The sequence below is a fragment of the Dipodomys ordii genome, unplaced genomic scaffold, assembly GCF_000151885.1.
Source record: "Dipodomys ordii isolate 6190 unplaced genomic scaffold, Dord_2.0 Scaffold127, whole genome shotgun sequence".
Lineage (NCBI taxonomy): Eukaryota > Metazoa > Chordata > Mammalia > Rodentia > Heteromyidae > Dipodomys > Dipodomys ordii.
Window position 1 is genome coordinate 8,250,131 of NW_012267343.1, and position 20,220 is coordinate 8,270,350.

The 20,220-nt window shown below is 46.8% G+C and overlaps 1 protein-coding gene across 1 annotated transcript; it reads right to left on the reverse strand.

The window, feature by feature from the left end:
- Positions 1-463: 463 nt before the first annotated feature.
- Positions 464-11,315, reverse strand: Slc31a2 (solute carrier family 31 (copper transporter), member 2). Its single transcript, XM_013030190.1, has 4 exons — positions 11,193-11,315; positions 4,188-4,254; positions 2,502-2,691; positions 464-1,233 (listed from the first exon to the last, which is right to left on the reverse strand). Exons 1-4 carry the CDS (start codon positions 11,196-11,198, stop codon positions 1,065-1,067), a joined length of 432 nt encoding a protein of 143 aa, XP_012885644.1. The 5' UTR covers positions 11,199-11,315; the 3' UTR covers positions 464-1,064.
- Between the last annotated feature and the right edge of the window lie 8,905 nt (positions 11,316-20,220).

Genomic DNA, 20,220 nt, shown 5'->3' on the forward strand with positions numbered 1-20,220 from the left:
GGTCTCCTTTCTATAAAATGAGAAGTCCAAATACCTAGAGTCCATCCAACTCGAAAAATATACTCACTTTGGTTTGTCTGTTTACTGCATCCTCAATCAACAGTCTACCCATCCACCCACCCAATGTGGCTTAATTATTATCTTCAAGGACTGAATCATGTTTCTTCACTGGATCATTATGAGCAAGCAGTAATAAATAAAGAACATTAATAACTGAATAGTATTAAAAGTAGTTCTCTATTGAGGATAAAAGGATTAAGGCCATAAAGAGCCCCTCAGTACCCTGGCCATCAGGCTGAGCTCCCACTGCAGGCAATGGCATCTGGTGGGGGCTCACTGTGCCCAAAGGACAAGCCAGCAGCCTTGGGAACAGACTGCGGTCTTTGCCTCTCAGCTGCCAATCTTTCCCTAAGAATGGGAGATGGACCTCGGCAGACACTGCCATCTGTCGTGGACAGAATGAAATCATTAAAATTTTTATTTTGACTGAATGTGCAAAATTGCCAGTGGAAAAAAACGAGAAATCTTAGTTTGTCAACATGATTCATGGAAGAGTCAATCTTCATGTGTTCCCAGGGCTTAAAGGTGAGACAAAAGAGCCAGGATTTTGTCCTTCTAAGCACAAAAGAGGTCAGTTTGTCCAATGGAAAATGCTTCTGTAGAAAAGGCACAAAGTAGAAGAGAGGCCATGTGGGTTCCATGGCCTTCATCACCCAGAACCCTCTTTGTCCTGGAGGTCTTTGGAAGTGCTCACGTTCTGTCTCAGACATGCAGCTTGCTAGGCTCAGCTGCTCTCCCCTACAAGCCTCGATTCTCTCCATTCTCCCATTGGTCACAGCTGCCTTCCTGAGGCAGCAGACAAGGCCTGGCCCTGAGTAGGCTGGTGGAGATGGGAGGTGGATGCAGTGGCCTCAGAGCTCCAGAGAGGACCTGCTGGCTTCAGCTCAAAGTTGTCAGGAACTGGAAAAGACGGTGAGTAGTTGCCATCAGAAGTGGCTGTGACTGGAAGTACGGTCTGGCAGAGTGGCCCTTCCAGCCACCAGCACCTGTGCATCCCTTGCCAGCTACATCGTGTTGAGAAGTGGGTAGGTAAGGTAGTAACCCACAGCTGAGCCCAGGACCACACCCAGGAAAATCCAAGTGTTGTAGGACATAACAGTCAGCATCACAAAGTAGCCAATGACCACCTGAGCAACATGAACCAAAGACTGGCCAAAGTAGCACAGAAACCACCTAGATATAAAAGAGAAACAAGTTAATGCTGCTAATGAACCAAGAGTGAGCTGCAGCTACCGCTATATCCAGGTTTTTCTTGGTTGACATGGAGTTGCACTAACATTTTGCCTGGCTAGCTTTGAACTGCGATCCTCCCAAGCTCAGCCTCCTGAATAGCAAGGATTTCAGGCATGAGCCACTGTGCCGGGCTGAGATTACAAAGAAGCTTGCCCACTATTTAGCCCTGAGCTTCCTAGCCTCCTAGGCAAAGAGAAAATGATGGTATATACAGTTTATGTAAATTATTAGTAAGACATTTTTTTTTCTTCTCCCGAATTTACTGTGGGAGGCAGAATGGCAATAGAAAATGAGAGACTTCAATGACATATTAGTTCCTAGTTCAGCCACTTACCAAATCTGGCCTAGTAAAAATTTCTTGACCTATCTGGATGTTAATTTCCCCATTGGTAAAATAAGAATGGGGAACAGGAGCTTTCTCTTGCTCAGTGCTTGTGAAGGTGTGAAGTTCCCAGGTAAGTGCTGGTGATGGAGCAGGTAGACTCAGTAAGCTCAGATGGGGCTGGAGAAGGCGTCTAGGGACCTTAAATGGTCACCAGATCAGAATGGGGGATGAGAGGAGATAAAAGGATGCTTTCTTCCACCAACTCAGGTACACTGATGACAGCCATTCTTGCTTCAGGATATACCTGCTTCCCCTCCTGGGTTTGGTTGCAATTTGCATGAGTGTGTGTTTGTGTGTGTGTGTGTGTGTGTGTGGTTGCAATTTGCATGAGTGTGTGTGTGTGTGTGTGGTGTGGTGATCTTGTGTTCTCGTTTAGCTCTTTCAAGTCTAGCACTCTACCATTTGAACCACATCTCCACTTCCAACTTTTTTTCTCTAGATTTATCTGCCTGAGCTTACTTCAAATCATGATCATCAGATTTCAGCTTCCTGAGTAGCTAGGATAACAGTAACTAGGATAGCACTAGGACCCGGCTCCTTCCTAGGTTTGGAAGCCTGGTGAAATTGTGGGGTGCACAGTGGCAAAGTTCTAAATATTGCAGCTCTCTGAAGAAATTCTGTGCCCTGCAATGAGGCTATGGCCAAAGTACCAGGAACTCCACGTGGTATAGTTAACCTTACTACTAACTAACCACCTTGCTTGGCTAGTCCTGGTCCTTCAGTGGGCCTCAATCTCCTTTCGGTGTATTGGGCCGACACCTTCTGGGCTCAGCCTACATCCCAGAGTGATGTGAGTGTTCCTTCTCCTACCCAGTGCTTGTACCTGAAGGGCCTTCTGTTAACCGGGGGTGAGTCCAAACTTGCAGAATCCCGATCTGTATCCAGGATGACTTGCTGGCTGCTGGAGACAGGCAGGCTCTCCAGAGTCCGGTGAAGCAGTTTGGCTTTGCCAACCTTGATGCCTTCATATAGTACAGCCAGGAGCAGAACCACCAATACTGAGAGGGCCATGCCTGCCAAAAGAAGCCGAGTACAGAATAGCTTCTGGTGTCCCACATGACCCTATGGGAATTACAGAGAATTACCAGGTACACTACATACTTGGAAAGAAAAAAAAAAAAAAGCTAGAGGCACCAGGTGCCAGTGGCTCACACCTGTAATCCCGCTACTCATGAGGCTGAAATCAGGATTGTGCTTCAAAGCCTGCTTGGGTAGGAAAATCCATGAGACACTGATCTCCAATTAACCATTAGAAAACCAGAGTTGGAGCTGTGGCTCAAAAGTGGTAAAGCCCTAGCCTTGAACAAAAAAGCTCAGGGACAGCACCCAGTCCCTGAGTTAAAGCCCCAAGACCACCACGCGCACACACACACACAAAAGCTAGAGGCAAGAATTTTAAATGTGTTAACCACAAAGTAAATGATAAATGTTTAAGTAGAAATGTTTACCTTGTCCTGAGCAGTTTACAATGTATATGTGTCTTGAAATGTCCTATGGAACCTCATAAATCTTTGCCAATTAAATGTAATGCAACTTCCAAAACTAGATTGTAAAAACCTCATATATCTGTCTCTTTTGTGGTCAGGCACTTGCTCTTTGAACTTGCCACCCACAAGGAAGCTCAGGCCAAGAACACTTCATGTAGGCATTCAGCCAAGAGCCCAGATGGGGCCCAAGAACAACCACTAGCCCTAGGAGGGAGTCTTGCAGATGGCTGTGGTTCCAGCCACTGTCTGATTCTGTGCATAAATAGACTTGAGTAAAGGCCACTTGGCTGAATGTAGGAATGTAGGCCATTCACTAAACCTTTGAGAGAGAATAATTACCTGACTATTCTAATCCATTGCTTACTGAGGAAGAATTAACGGGACCACTAATACATTGTAGGGATGATCACATCTGCCACTGGGGGGCTTTGGGGCTGTTAGTCTATTTTTAAGTTACCTAATTTAGGTTCAAAAACAATAGTCATGAGTTAGAAATCAAGGAATATTCTTCCCTTGCAGAATGGTATCTCCTCCCAAGTCTAAGGCTGTAGCAGCAGCTGCCAGTATGAAAGGCAGGCCAGGAAGCAACAGGAGGCCTTCATCAAGTTCTGGTCAATGCTTCCTTGTTTTTTTGTGACCCCCCCCAGTCTCAGTGTTTGGACTTCAGTTACTTCCCTTGGAATACATAGCCCCAGCTTGCATGCTCTCTCTCTCTCTCTCTCTCTCTCTCTCTCTCTCTCTCTCTCTCTCTCCTTCTCTCCTTCTCCCCCTTCTTCCTCCTTTCCCTCCCTTCCTCTCTCCCTCCCCTTCCCTCCACCTTCTGAGGATCCTTGAGGATTGGGACCCTTTGTGATGGGAAGGACCCTGGCTGCAAATGGATTTATAAATGCAAAGTTCCAGCACAGTGTTTACCTGGAAAAGCAGGCTCACTAAATGCCTTCAGAAAATAAGAGAACCCAGGTCTCCACTGCCTGGCACTTTAAGGCTTCCTAAGTTACAAGTCTGAGCTTCCTGATTCTTACCTGCAGGACTGTGGACACTCCAGAAATCAAACAGAAGCACGGCCTTGTCTGAGAAGATGAAGTGCATCTGAAAGAGAAAGGGAGAATACATCACAGGGAGCTTGGGGCCATGGAAGTCCTGCTTCCAAACTCCTCAGCAGCCTCCTTTGGAGGCCCAGAACATGAGACTGCAGCACCACACACATTGCAAGGGCCATTAGAGGTTATCAGGGCCAGTGGAGACCAATATGGAGCAGGGGCTTTCCCAGACACCAGATGACAGTGCCCTCGGGCCTCTCCAGAATGGCCCCTTGGTGCCTTCCAGACCAAGGGAAGCACTAGACCCTGGAGTACCTGGCTCCTCTTACCTTCCTCTGGGCTTCCCCAAGCAAGCAGGAAGTCCTGGTGAATCTGGCAGATGGGACAGGATGGACAGTGATTGTCACAGAGGGGGCCCAGAGGCAGCTGGCTCCAATGTCCCTACACTGATTAAACTATTTGCTGGGTGCAGTTCTATGCCCAGCATTAAGGAGAAGGGTTAATGGTTCTGCCCCAGATGTGCTCGTGGCCATGCAGTGTCTGTCAGGACACTGCCTGCCCACCTGGGGTTCAGGGTGGCACCAAGGCATTTGACCATGAACTTAGCTTGATGTCATAATAGCCTTCTATGTAACAGGGACAACTATGCCCATTTACAGGAAGAAAAACGGAGGAATAGGCCCAGAAAGTTCAGTCATGTTCCTGACTCTAGGGAGCTAAGGTAACTCCCATGTACTCCAGAACATAGCGTCTCAGTCTCCAAGAGAAAATTTTAAGAGAGAAGCTGACACCAGGAGCCAGTGGCCCAAGCCTATAGCCATAGCTACTTGGTAGGAGAAGGCTGGAAGGATCATGGTTTGAGGCCAGCCAGGGCAGAAAGGTCTTGAGTCCACTTATCAACCAATAAGCTGGGTTTGGTAGTGTCTTATCATTTCAGCTAGCAGAAAGCAGAGACCAAGAAAATCACAGTACCAGGCTAGCTCTGGCAGAAAAGTTTGAGAGACTCCCTTTCCACGGAAGCAGCTGGGTGTGGTGATACACACCTGTCAGCCCAGCTACAGCAGGAGGATCATGTCCAAGTGTGGACCAGGCAAGAAATGACAGCTGTCCTAAAAATAACTAATGCAAGCAAGGGCACCTGTCTAGCAAGTGCAAGGCCAGGAGTTAAAACCCCAGTGCTCCAGGGAAAGGTGGGGGGAGATGGGAAGGAGTCAATGGTGATTCTGCATGCCCAGCCAGCTGAATGGTATTTGCCCTGAGGGGTCACCCTCCTGGGGTAGGCAAGTTGCTCTGCAGATACCTGTCAGTTTCATCTAGCCAATAAGATCCTGGCTGCAATAAATAGGACCAGTTAGTGGCAGCCTTTGACAATGGCCAAATACTAGAGTCTTTGAATGTCACAGAGAATTTTTGGTCCTCTGGCTTTCAGTCTTTTTTTTTTTCATTCTTGGAGCTTGAACTCAGGGCTGGGCACTGTTCCTGAGATTTTCTGCTCGAGGCTGGTGCTCTACCACTTTGAGCTACAGCTCCACTTCTGGTTTTCTAGTAGTTAATTGGAGGTAAGAATCTCATGAAATTTCCTGCCCAGACTGGCTTTGAACTGCAATCCTCAGATCTCAGCCTCCTGAGTAGCTAGGATTAAGAAAGGGAGATCAGGTGAGGAGTGTGGCTCCGTGGTAGAGTGCTTGCCTTGCATACATGAAGCTCTGGGTTTGATGCCTCAGTACCACATACGCAGAAAAATCCAGAAGTGGTGCTGTGGCTCAAGTGGTAGAGTGCTAGCCTTGAGCAAAAGAAGCTCAGGGACTGCGCCCAGAGTTCAAGCCCCAGGACTGGCAAAAAAAATAAAGTTTGCATTAAAAAAAAGGGAGGTCCAAGCTTCACTGCTCAGTTTGGTTCACTGATCTGGTCCAACCCACTATCTCTCCCTCTCCTAAAACCAGATGGAGGAAAGTGTGTTCCAAGAGAGAAAGGGATTTGCCCAAGGCTTTACCCGAAGAAGGTTTACAATTACTGACAGTTCACATTCAAGTGGAGATAAGCCCATCCTTTTGTGGCCTTTGACTAAGGTCTAGTGGAGAGGCCCGGGAGAGACAGAGGATGGGTTCCTGGAATGGTTGTGGGTTTTCAGGCTGAGACAAGCATCTGTGAGCTGGAGTAAAGGGACAGGCAGATTAGGTTAGCTACCACTTTGCTTAAGGTATCATGTGAGTATTCTGTATCTTCCCAGAAACCGATGTGCAAGCTTCTGTTTGCAAATGACAGCCCTAAGCCACAGACCAACATGTCCAACCTTCTTCCTATCTTCCCCTCTCAAAGTGTACGGCCAGAGGCAATAGTAAATAATAGCTGAATGCGGTGCTGATGGCCCATGCCTGTAGTCTTAGCTACTCAGGAGGCTGAGATTTGAAGCAGCAGAGCCAGAAAAGTCTGTAAGACTCTTATCTCCAATTAAGTTCCCAAAAAGCCCAGTACCTACGCCATGAGTTCAAGCCCCAGGACCAGCACCAAAAAAAGAAAAAGAAAAATCTGAGTCTAGAATTTGACACATCATACCAGTTAGGGTCCTTCTCAGGCCTTAGTATTTCCTAGGGAAGGTGGACAAAAATAATCTGAAGCTGATACAGTCAAATGCTTTTTCACTTTTTCTTTTCTTTTTTAGTGCCAGTCCTGGGGCTTGAACTCAAGGAATCAAACATTCCCTTGGCTTTCTCTGATCAAGGCTGGAGTTCTGCCATTTGAGCCATACCTCTACTTCTTGCTTTGCTAGTTTATTGAAGATAAGAGTCTGTCCACTTCAAACCACATTCCTCAGATCTCAGCCTCCTGAGTAACTAGGATTACAGGCATGAGCCACCAATATCCAGCCTTTCTCATAGGCTATTGAGAGGGTCTCTGAAAAGTGGATTCTGGGATCATGTAAGTTTGAGGGAAACAGGAACTGAGCAAATATTTTTTAACACTTTCCTTGCTTGCTGCCAGAAGGATGAAGAGCCCTGTCCCTCCCTTTCTCATTGCTGAGTATTTTGTAGGTGAGCAATCCATAGAACGTAACTGCAGAAGTGCTAAGTCTAGAAACAGCCCTATTGGGGGGGGTGAGTTATTATTTTGTGCCTAGCACTATTCTAAAAATATTATATCTTCACTTAAAAGGGAATTATTCTTTGTAGTTCCATTTGACAGGTAAAAATACCAAGGCTCAGTTTCAGTCACTTGCCAAGATGTACAGCTAGGTTGTGCCCTGGTAGATTAGATTCAGAGTCTGTGCCCCCAACACCTATCAGGACAGCAAAGGAATCCCTATAGGTAGTGGTGAGATTTCCCAGGGCACACTGCAAGGTCGAAGCCATTTCATGGTTAAAATTCAGATCCTTCCGCTCGTCCCTTATTTGACGTAGAGGAAAATAGAGCTAAGATATGAAAACAAACCAACTGGAATTTGTGAGATGAGAGTGGACTGCTTTGTTAGTTTTAACATTTTGGAAAGAAGACATGGCCATGTTGAGAGAAAAGAAGGAAAGGAATCAGGGAAGCGGAAGGAATGGATGAGAAAACACCTCTGTGCAATTAGTACAGCAGGAGTTAAGCTGTTCAAAAAATAAAGGAAGTAAAGGATGGCCAATCGGGACTGGAAAGAATGTCCAGGACACAAGATATTACAGTTGAAAAACAGGATGAAGAGCAAAGAGGTAGGGCCATCTTGGAACAGAAGGGCATAGCTGGCCATGACAGACACTGAGTGCTGCTGTGGAGAGAACAATGTAAAGTGGCAACACACGGAGATAGAAGAGTAGCCATGAGAGCCCCCCATCAAAGACAGGAAGCTATAACACATGTCAAGACTGTTCAAAGACCATCCATTGGTACCTCCCCCACCCCCTCCTCTGTGAGTACCACTGAGAGCTGCCCTGGCCACAGGGATGAGTGGCTGTGGGCTGCTTCTGTGATTTAGGGCCACTACTCATATCAAAGCCTCAGGCGGCTCAGGCCCCTTTGGGTTGGCCACCAGGGTGGTAGGTTCTACAGGGTTAATTTTTAAGCCAGGTAAGTGATCCTCCACTAGTTAGGAAAAAGCTACCAGCATAACATTGGCCATGTGCTTTCTGAATACTTGATATGCAGATGCCTGGGCCTCCCTGGGTCTTCAGTCAGAATTCAGGAGCAAATCTACAGGAGCTGAGGATAGATAAATACTTTTCAGTGGACACTGATGGCTCACTTTAAGTAGCAGCTGGAACAGAGGTAGCAAAGCCTCGTGACTCAGATGCTAAAGCCGGTTCTGTCTCCCAGCTCTGCTAGTAACAAACTGCATGACCTCAAGCAGGCAATGCAATTCCATGGCCTGAAAAATGGGACTGGACTTTAGAAACCCTTTCTCCTGGTCTTGACTTTACTTTCCCTCACAGAGGCCAAGCTCCCTGGAGGTGCTGCATCTACGGACAAGGAATGGAAAGGGAGGAGTGAACAGGACAGCCATGCAGCTGTGCATCTTCTGAGGACCTGCATGAACTTGCACAGTTTCCTGCCTTCCATCCTTTTATCTCCCTCTGACATCTCTGCAGTCCCCTCCTATTTTCAACTCCTTTGCACTGACATTAAAGGCCTATTTAGCTGCCCAAAGATACTCAGGGATCAGGTACCCAGGGCCCTAGATTTTTCTGGAAAGACTGTGTGTTTTTCACACTTCAGCATGCTCCACAAGCACTCTGGGTAGTTTTGAGATAGGTGACTGTGAAACCATGCTTGGAAAAATAATCTACCTAATGAGGGCTGGTTAGATAGCTTACACGATTACCTCAATGGAAACTGAAGTCATTGCTTTAAAAAGTTACTTTGAGCTGGGCACCAATGGCTCATGCCTGTAACCCTTGCTTCTCAGGAGGCTAAGACCTTGAGGATGGTGGTTCAAAACCAGCCAGGGGAGAAAAGTCTGTAAGGCTCCATCCCAACTAACCTGTCAAATGCTGGGTTGGAGGCCTGGCTCAAGTGGCACAGTGCCATGTGACAGCTAGTAAGCCAAGTAAGAGGCCCTGAGTTCAGGCCCCCAGTACTCCATACACACACACACACACATCATGTTGAAGAAGTTAAAACCAGATTTCTATCCACCTAATATGAAAATGGTGGTACTTGCTGAATATAAAAAGCTGAAACAGTACCAAATAGAAAAATGACTGAGTTCTATCCAGTTAGGAGTTGGAACATGACAGAATGTTCACTAAAGAATATGCAAAAATAAGCAAGTATAAACAATTCTGTGAATTCCATTTATATTGGAGTTGAATTCTTTCAACTTCAATGGAAGCCTCCAGTACCATCGTTGCCAAGTAGGGGGCTGTGCCCACCCCCCCACCCCCAACACTTCTTTGAGTCCAGCTGGTAAAGCCATTGGCATGAATGGAATGTCCCCAATCCCTAATTACTCACACAGGGAGTTTCCATAACTGGCTTCCGTCTATCATCCTTGAGACCATGCCAGCTACCTCAATAGCTCAAAACAGGTAACACCTTTTGCCACACACCTGAACACCCACAGACAGCAAAATTCACTCGACCAACATTTCCTTTTGTTGTGCCAGACCCTGGAGACACAGAGATGACTGCAAAAAAACCTTCCTGGAGCCCACCATCTAGTGATAGAGAAGTAGACAGATCATTACAACAGGTTGTATGGTATCAGAAACAGTAGGCAGGATGGAGATGTAGTTCAATGATGCCTAAGTCCATATGTCCGTATGTCACAAGTCCGTATGTCCCATATCCAGAACTTCAAAAAAGCCAGTGACAAGAAGGCACGGTGTCGGGAACCTGGAGATGTGGGGACAAAGCCATCTGGGTGACACCTGTGGGTAGAGCAGGTGGGTAGAGCAGCTCTGAAGTACAGGGAGCAGGAGACTACTGGGAAGACAGTCTGCAGAGCGTTCAGAACTAGAGGAACCCAGACAGCATCAGTTCCCATTCCCCAGGGAGTAGGAAGCTGGGGGAGGGGCAAAGCCCCACAGGTTGCTAGGCCTTCCGCCCTCTTGTCCTGTTGCTCAAATTCAAATCAGCACATCCTAACTTAAGAGACTTCCATCTGCAATTTTCAGGTCCAGAGTTTTATGGTGAGATATGCATAAGGCAGGCCCCCAATCTTGTTTTCTCACGGGGGAGGAATCTCAGTCTCTGGCAGTGTAATTTATCGGTGCTTCTGTCAGGGCCCCACCCTGGACAGGGAGGAGCTGTGGCCGATTATGGAGTAAACAATCCACAAGACTTGTTTTAATTTCTTCCTTTGGGGTCACCGACACTTCGATTGAAAAAAAAAGAACTAGGGGCTGAGGGTCCCGCAGGGAGGGCTCTCGCCCCTTTTTCAAGAACAGCAAGGGGGCGGGGTGGGCGCTAAAGAGTCTGCACAGCCTGTAGCTTCTGGGACTTGTTTCCTGAGGTGAGGAAAGGGACATGATTTCTCCAAAGCCCCAAAGTCTGCTAGAAGCTGTCCGCCTCTCCAGCTCAGGTGAGCCCTAACCAGGATAAAAGAATAGAAAAAGCTCTTCCTGAGCTCCGGAACAGGCACTTGTCCCAGGCAGGCTGGGGGTGGTGGGGTGCGCGGACGGCGCCGGGCTCGGCTGAGGAACGCCTCCCTAGAACCCCAGCCACCGCGTCTGCTCGCACCCCACCGCAGCCCACTCACCCCGACTCCGGCCACCGCCCGGAGCTGGGACCCCCCGCGACTCGCCGATCCGCCCGGGCCGCGCCCCAGCCCGCCTTCGCGCGTGCGTCCGGCTGGAAGGACTCCCAGCAGCGGGGACCGACAGACAGAACCTCCGGGAGCCTCTGACAGCCGCACCTGCCGCGTCCCCCAGCCCCGAACCAGCGGTGACGATGCCACCAACACACCCCCTCACCAGCCCGGGACTCGGGGCTGGGAGGACCTCGGGGTGCGGAGGCTGCTGCTCCGAGGGATTCCCCCACCCGCGTCCATTCTGCGAGGCGCCCGGGACTCACCGCCATGGTGAGCGCTCGGGAAGGGTGCACGGCCCGGGTCTCCGATCCAACTTCGCTAGCAGCCGCGGCGACGGCGCCCCGGACCGCGCCAGTCACGTGGTCCCAGGGAGGCAGCGCGAGGGTACCTGGGAGTTGTAGTCCCTCGGCGCGTCCCCGCCTGCGGCCACGCCCACCACTGGACTCCCCTAACCCCACTGCGCGGGACCCAGCCGGGATCCACCCGCCCACCGCGACGCTGAGCTGTCCGAGCCCCAGGTGTTCCGTCCTGTAACTGCTTGTCATAAAATCGTTTGGCAATTACCATAAAATGTTTTTATTGTTCCTTGTTATTGTCTGTGTGAGGCTTCGCCTGTGATGAATTAAAAATTCAGAGAGGGGAAACAAATTTAGGGAGGGCTTGCTGTCAATGACACTCTGGACCTTTGTGTAGCTATTTGGTTTCTAAGCGATCGTTTCCAATCTAACAAGCAAAAAAGCGTTTGCTGGCTGTTGATTACATTTCCTTTATTGCACAAATTCTGGGTTTTCCTTAGAGGCAATACATGATACTATCTTTGACAGAGCGCTTACAAAAACAGAAATTTATTTCTCGCAGGTCTGCAGGCTGGGAATCCAAGCTTGGGGTGCCAGGTTCCCTCTTCCCTGATGGTTCTCTTGGTTACGGAGGGTGGCTTCGCATCACCTCCTCACCAGGCAGTACTTTCGACTTGTTTCATTTTACTAGGGTGGTTAGCTTTTTCCCTTATTGGTATTTCCATTTTTGTGGATTGTCTGACTTGGAGTTCTCCCCCCTCCCCAGGTCGGGTGGTAAGAGACTATATTTTAATTCTCAAATATGTTGAAAATCCTTTATCAATTAACTTCTGTAAAGAAGCTCCTTAAAGAGACCTGGGCTTAGATAGCAGAGTTTAGAATCTGGCCTCAGTTCAATCCTGAGCCCTTGAGTATGAGCTATGGTATCTCAACAAAACAAAACAAACGTTGTACAGTATTCTAGTAAGATAAAAATAATAGAACTATATTATGGAGCTGTTGACTGAAATGAAAATACGTTAAATTCTCAGCCTAAAACCTGGCACTGGGAGCTTGCTTAATAAATGGTGACTACTGTCATCATTAGCAGCAGATATTTCTGCCCTAGAGAGAAAGCTATCTGCAAAAGGCCAAGCCACTTGCTCAAAGTCACAGCTTCTGTGAGCCTCAAGATGAGAACAGAAGAGGGTGTGGGAATAGCCAAGGACCAGGCTGACTCCTGATTGGGGGCAAAACACATGGGTGGGCGCAAGGGGGGGTGGGCACTTGGAGGAGGGCAGATAAGGACCACCACTGTTGGGGCTGTGCTAAGCCATGGGGAATCTTTGAAGCTTTTAGAACCCAAGAACTGGGGAGAGATCTAGGGATTTTTCAACTCTACGGGGCTCACCTGAGAATCAGGAGTCAAAAGTTCTGACCTTTGCAAAAATGGGCTCCTGAATACCCCAATCTCCTTGCCCAGGGAAGGATGCACAATGTAACTGCGTTCATTTGACTGTTGTGCTTGGCTTTGTCACAATCTCATGACCTTTCGCAGCTCTAACTTCCTCATGGGTTACAATGCTTGACCCCTTAAGTCCCAAGTTTCTTTTGAGCCACCAGATACTTCCCCTCCTTGGGCCCTCAAGGAAGAGGAACTGAGTGGAAAGCACAGAATCTTAGCTCACAAGACCATATGAGTCATCCAAGCCAAGTGGAAAGATTCTTTTGTGATTCTGTTTTGATGGCCTGTGGAACTCCTTCCTGTCCAGGAACAACAGTCTGTTGCTATCTTCTTAGCATACACCTGGAGCCTGCCTGGAAAAAAATCTCCAATCAGGAAAGACTGTGCTACCTAAAATGTGGCAGAGATCATGGGGGAAGGGCGTGATCTGGACATGAAGCTGGTACAGTCTGTCAGGAGAGGGAAAAGCCAACCTGACATTTCTCCTTCCAAGGAGGAAGTTGAGGTCTCAGGGAAAGATCATCTACTTTTTTTTTTTTTTTGGTCGGTCATGGGGCTTGAACTCTGGGCTTGGGAGCTATCCCTGCACTCTTCAGCTCAAGGTGAGTGCTCTACCACTTGAGCCACAGCACCACTTCCAGTTATCTGGTGGTTAATTGGAGATAAAAGTCTCACAGGGGACTGGGAAGGTGGCTCAGTGGTAGAGTGCTTGCCATGCATGCCTGAGGCCCTGGGTTTGATTCCTCAGCACCACATAAGAAAAAAGAAAAAAGCCAGAAGTGGCACTGTGGCTCAAGTGGTAGAGCGCTAGCCTTGAGCTGAAGAGCTGAGGAACAGCGCCCAGGCCCAGAGTTCCGGCCCCATGACCAGACCAAAAAAAAAAAAAAAAAAAAGTCTCACAGACTTTTCTGCCCGGGCTGGCTTTGAACCATGATCCTCAGATCTTAGCCTCCTGAGTAGCTATGAGTAGCCTCCTGAGTAGGCATGAACCACTGGTGCCCGGCTCATCGAATCTTTAAGTGCAGATGAGGCTGGATGAGGCTGTGTATCCCAAGGATGCCATTGCCCCTTTTTCTGGGCACTGGTTTCCCTATCTGTACAGTAAGAGCTGGAATGACTACCCATACCTGCTCCTTTCAAATGCTGATGCTCTGCACTGATAATCAGCTGGCAAGTGAAGTTGGAAACTTATGGCAAGATTTCTGCACGCCTTCCAGAAGCCCCAGCCAGGTTACCTCCTGGATTCTCCCACAAGACCTAAAGAGTTTTTACATGTATATTTTACTACCTATAGCTTTTCTTTCCCAAATATCACTACTCTCTTAGTGATGCCAGCCTAACCACCTTATTTAAAACTGTAATCTCTCCTAATTATTAGGAAGGCAGAGATCAGAAACATTGAGATTCAAGGCTAGTCTAGAAAAAAAAAGGTGAGATACCATCTCAACAAACAGGCTGGCTGTGGAGCTTGGTGCCTTTCATCCTAGGTACTTGGGAGGTGTAGGTAGGAGGATTGTGGTCTGAGGCTCAGTTGGGCAAAAGTGCTCATATCCTAGTCAGCTAATGATAGCAGCTCACAAATCTCTATGTGGGGGTGAGGGGGTGCATGTGGGGCTTGAACTCAGAGCTTGGGCATTGTCCCTTAGTTTTCTCACTTAAAGTTGGTGCTCTACCACTTAAGCCACAGCTCCACTTCTGGCTTTTTGCTGGTTAATTGGAGTTCAGCATCTCTCAAGCTTTCCTGCCCGGGCTGGCTTTGATCTTTGCCCAGATCTCAGCCTCTTGAGTAGCTAGGATTATTGGTATGAGCCACTAATACCAATCCACAAATGCTTTTTTAAAAATACCATGGCAGCTTGGGCACTGGTGGCCGGTGCCTGTAATCCTAGCTATTCAGGATGCTGAGATCTGAGGATTGTGGTTTGAAGCCAGCCTGGGCAGAAAGATCTGAGAGACTCTGCTCCTGATCCTGATTGGACATTATTTTCTTAGGGAAAGGTCCAACACAGAAATGACTGAAGGTCAGATGAGTGGAATTTTTCCTGTACAGCAGGCTTTTCTCCTGTTAATAAGAACTAAACTGATTTCCCAGCCTAGCAACTCCTCATCAAAGGTCCAATGGTATCATTTTACTAATATATTATGCTGATAATAATCTTCACTAATCAAATCCTTTTGTTGATTTCTTAGGTATATTTTGGTTCCAATCCAACCGATCTATTGTTACTGGAGAAAGGATCAAGCTGGGAAAATATTCTTATCTACCTTATCTCTGAAAGTGTAGTAGGGCTTTGAGCCTGATGAAATGACTGACAAAGGACATTTTTAACCTGCAGAGATGACAATTTCATATAGTTCCAGTACTAGCTAAGGCAACTGTAGGCAGATAACCTATCCTCTGGCAGAAATGGACCCTCTTCCCTCCATCTGAGGAAGAAGAAAGCCAATGAGAAACAAACCACCTGGCTCTAATGCACTCGCCTTGGAGAAGCCAGGTGGGGAGAAACTGGTTCTGCTCCGATAGCAGAGGTTGTTTTGCAGTATGGAGTTGGGCAGGCACCGGAAAGAGCCTTAGGTCTGGCCACAATCTAAGAATGATATGGTGTTTAGCATGCTGTGCAACCACCAGGAAAATACATTTGATACACTGCCCTACCTGCAGCTCTCTCTGGATAGAGAAGAGGGACTCCTGTCACTATACAGTGGCCCAAAGAACTCATCTATATCTTGTCTGTTTTGAGCAACATCCTGCTTAAGATGTAGCCTACCCATCAACTACACTCCTGAGCAGGACTTGGGTGAGGAGAGAGGTTGGGCAGTTGGTGCCTTTTCTACCTTTTGCTTTTTGGTTGAGACACTCAACAGGTAAGCTTTAAGAAGGCATTAGTATTTAGGAATACTTGTTCTGTTGAACAAAAGATAGGAGCAAAACATTGAAGTTAACTCACAGATATCACACCACAATGGTGGTTCTAAGGCAAACATGAAGAATCAGATTATAACTAGTTAATGTTTTATTCGTTCACTCAACAAACACCTTGCTCTGTTTAGGTCCCAGGGATGGCAGGTCAGAGAACCTCCTGGAAGTTGAGAGTTCATGGAGACTTTTTTGTGTGTGTATACAGAGAATTTATACAGAGAATTTGTACTTCTCCTAAAGATGCCTGAATTGCCCCTTTGGAGATTGGCAGAGAGAGAGAGAGAGAGTTTAACAAAGTGGTGTGTGTATTTATGCGTGCACAATGACGGCAGACGTACAAGTAAGGATGTGTGTGACACAAGTATATGCAAGTGTGTAATGGACTCATGATTCTATTCTTGTGAGTCACAGTAGGTACTGATTCTGGGTTTGTGTGCTTAGGATATAGGATATAGTTAAGTGTTGGAATCATGTGTGATCATGTACAAGCCTGTGAGTCTATAAGTGGCGATTCAGATAAAGGAGGAAAGGAGAAGTGGGTGGATGTTCACCTGCTGGCTATCAGAAAGCCCCTGAGAAAAAACTCTGGGGCACGAAAGCTAGACTAATGGGCAATCCATCTTTTTTTATTTTTTGTTGTAAAGATACTGTACAAAGGAGTTGCATTTACATGAGTAAGGTAATGAGTACATTTCCTATTGAGCACTGTTACCCCCTCCTTTTTTTTGTTTGTTTTGTCAGTCATGGGGCTTGAATTCTAGGCTTGGGTGCTGTCCCTCAGCTCTTTAGCTCAAAGCGAGCACTCTACCACTTGAGCCACAGTGCCACATCCGGTTTTCTAGTAGTTTATTGGAGATAAGAGTCTCATGGATTTTCCTGCCCCATGTTGGCTTTGAACCACGATCCTCAGATCTCAGCCTTCTGGGTAGCTAGGATTACAGGCATGAGCCACCGGCGCCCGGCGCCCCCTCTTTTGTTATTTCCCTACTATCCCTTCCCTCCCCACCTCCCTATCTCCTCTTTCCTCCCCCCAAGTTGCAAAGTTCGTTTTCAACATAGTGTCTTGTACATCTCATTGTTACAATGGGTCAACCTGTATTCTTATTTCAGCATTCTGTTATTTCCCTTTCCCTTCCCAAATTAGTAAAATGTGTATACAAGATTCAGGGCACGGGAATCAAATATAGTGACAACAGGGGTTATACCATGGGGGAATAACATGCAACAGAAACAAAAAAAAAATCACATAGTACATTAAAAACAGCGACAAAGAAAAATCCCTATCTTGGGATTCATTTCACTTAGATACCCACAAGAAAGCAACTCCACAAGGTGCTCAGGAAATGGCCTGGGAGGATCTCTGAGAGTAGTGAAGGGAAATGAGAAGCAAGGCAGAGAACATGGCTAAGAGGGAGGGGAAGAAGGGAGGAAAGAAAAGAATTCCTAGAATCTGAGTTCCAGAAAGAGATAAATAATCAAAGGAAATGATTCTAGAGAATTGTCTAGCACAAAAGTTCCCAAATTTCATACTAAAACGGAACTACCCAGAGAACAGCACAATGAAGAAAGAGAATGAGGAAATCAAGACAATAATAAAATGTATTAGAATTTCAGAATGTAAGAGAGAAAGTAAAATTCTTCAGTCTTCCAGAATAAAAATCACACAAAAGGGATTTGGAATCAGGATTTTGGAATTTTCAATAGTAACACTATAAACATAGAGAAAAAAAAAAGGAAAAAGAAAAAAATGCCTTCCAAAATCTAAGGGGAAATGCCATTCAGTTGAGTATTTTATAGCTAGCCAATTTTTTTTGTTATTGATTTATACAAAGGGGTTACAATTCCATAAGTCAGGTAATGAGTACAACACTTCTTGAATAACTTCACCCCTTCTTTCCCCTATTTTCCCCCCTGGTCCCTACCTACAAGTTACATACTTTGTTTTTTTATGTAGTATATATTGAGTACAATGACACATTTTCTCACTCTTTTTTGGGGGGTCTGGTCGTGGAGCCTGAACTCTGGGCCTGGGTGCTGTCCCTCAGCTCTTCAGCTCAAGGCTAGCGCTCTACCACTTGAGCCACAGTGCCACTTCCGGCTTTTTTCTTTTTTCTTATGTGGTGCTGAGGAATCGAACCCAGGGCCTCAGGCATGCAAGGCAAGCGCTCTACCACTGAGCCACCTTCCTGCCCCCCCCATTTTCTCTCTTCCTTCCATTGCTGTGCTGCTTTTTATCCCTCTGTCCAAAAACATGTTTCCACTAACTGGAATTTGTTTTAATAAACCGTACTTTACATGTAAGGAACTATGCCTTTGGATTCCTCTCCTACTTACCCTCTCCTTTAGTTTGTGTGTAAGTTCATAGAGCCCCATATAAGTTATCATGACAAGTAGTATTTTAGAGCTAGCTTTCACAATAAAAGGGAAAGCAATGTGCCATTGGTCTCTCTAAGCTTGGCTTACCTCATTTAATATGACTTGTTCTAGGTCCATCCATTTCCCTGCAAATGACATATGCTTCTTTCCACTCAATGAGTAAAATTCTATCATGCATGGGAACCACATTTTTGGATCCATTCATCTGTTGTTGGCACCTGGGCTGTTTCTATAACTTGCCTATTGTTATGCAGAAATGAACGTGGATTGTGCAAGTGTCTTTACCAATACATTACTTGTAATGTTCTGAGTAGATGTCCAGATTCAGGCAAATTTTAAAGCCAAATATAACAGAATAACAAATTCTTTTACAACTACAAAATCTAAAATAATAGCATGCTCTCTTACCCAAGAAGTTCTCTTCAGGATAAGCTTCCTTAAAATGGGAAACTAGGAAAGAAGATACACAATGAAGGATATAGGAATCCAAGCATATAAGGGAAGCAGCAAAGCCAAGCCTTGAAGAGCACTGAAGGACATCTCAAGGTGAACATCTCAGGGGATGCCATATATAGAAAAATACTCATCTAAATTGGAACAAGGCCACAAGATAGGTATGTTGAGCATTGTCATTATCAAAAAGCTAAGCCTTTTTTTACTTTCTATGGGCATTAGACAGTTAAATATGGCCTACATATTAAGTGTACTTTTTAATGTGTTAACGTATTAGTCTTGGGGCTTGAACTTAGGACACACTCATTTGGATAAAATATGACTCATCCACATTTTCGTTCTCATGTAAGCACAAAGTAGAACAAACAGGTTTTCCTTTATAAGTAACACAAAGATGCCTGGGAAGGACGATTGGTGGTAGAGTGATTGCCTTGCATGCATGAAGCCCTGAGCTCGATTCCTTAGCTCCACATAAGCAGAAAAACCCACAAGTGGCGATATGGCTCAAGGGGTAGAGCGCTAGCCTTGAGCAGAAGACCTGAGGGACAGCATCCCAGGCCAACAGTTCAGGCCCAATGACTGAAAAAAAGAGAAAATATTTATTGAAAGTTTTTCAGAATAGACATGAGCATGGAACATGTTTCACATTGGACACATGCATTAATTACATATACAAGAATATAAATGGAAAACAAGGCCAGGAGGCACAGTGTCATGAGCATGCAGGGACAAAGCCCAGGTGAAGGGGTCAGAGGGCTTCTGTTTGCTGCAGGTTCAAGCTCAGGCACACACACTGCAGAGCTGGACCCATTGGAGCCAGGAGACTACAAGCCAGGGACACTACTTGAGTCTACTTCTTCCTGTCCTCCCTGCTTTGATACTTTTGAAATCAGAGCTTCCAGCCTACAGAGCTGGCACTTTACTATTGAACCATGCCCCAGCCCTGCTTTTGGCTGCTTATTCTAGAGGTGAAGTCTGGAGCACATTTCTGCACTAACAGACCTTCAACTGTAATTCTCCACTGTGCAACGGGCAAGTGGAATTGTCCATTTCTCTCCTGGGCTCAAGCCTGACTCTGCCGCTCAGCAGCCTACTGCCCTGCTGAGGTTCTGCTCCACGCTGAGCATCCTCCTTCCTCATGGCTCCAGGTTCCAGAGGGAGAACACAAGTACCAGGGCCCCACTGAGCCTGCACATCAGCCACGCAGACTCTGCCAGTCACCAGCGCTCATCCTTGCTCTGCGCTGCTGGCCTGTGGGCCACACTGCCCTGAGATTGTCTCAGACCAAGGCAGAGCTCCCATCCTAAGTGCTCACTGGATCTCCTGCTGGACCCCAGGCCCTGCCCTCTACTTGCAGTGGAGCTTGGGTCAGGCCCATCTTTGGGTCCTAAGTCCTCTGGAAACCCGGAATCATCAGTAGAGGTGCTGTCCCCAAGAGAGGTGATTGTGAGCATCAAAGAGTATGGAAGGACAGGACAAAGGAAGGTCCTAAGAGTGAAGGACAGGAGAGGCCCCAACCTAACGACCCCCCAGAAAGGAGCACCGCTGGTGCCTGCACATCTGCATCTCTGCGGAACTCGGCTGGGGGAGGAGGCCCCCAGGTCCCAGGGGAAGCCCAGGACATCCCCACCTTCTGCCCAGTGCAGCCTGGTTACTGTGGTACAACAAAACATTCTTTGATATTCTGAAATAGTACTGGAAAATTAGAAGAGCCCCTGGGACATGGTGGTGCTCCTGTGACGTGAGTGGCGTTCTTCTAGTATTTGTGTCTGGATAACAGGGAAGCCATGCGAGGCTGGACT

What these genes read in the sequence shown, in the direction of transcription:
- Slc31a2 (XM_013030190.1), bottom strand. An exon ending in GAGTGTCCACAGTCCTGCAG is followed by an intron (nt 2,692 to 4,187) that starts GTAAGAATCAGG and finishes TTCTTTTGGCAG; the next exon opens with GCATGGCCCTCTCAGTATTG. An exon ending in GTTAACAGAAGGCCCTTCAG is followed by an intron (nt 1,234 to 2,501) that starts GTACAAGCACTG and finishes TTTTATATCTAG; the next exon opens with GTGGTTTCTGTGCTACTTTG.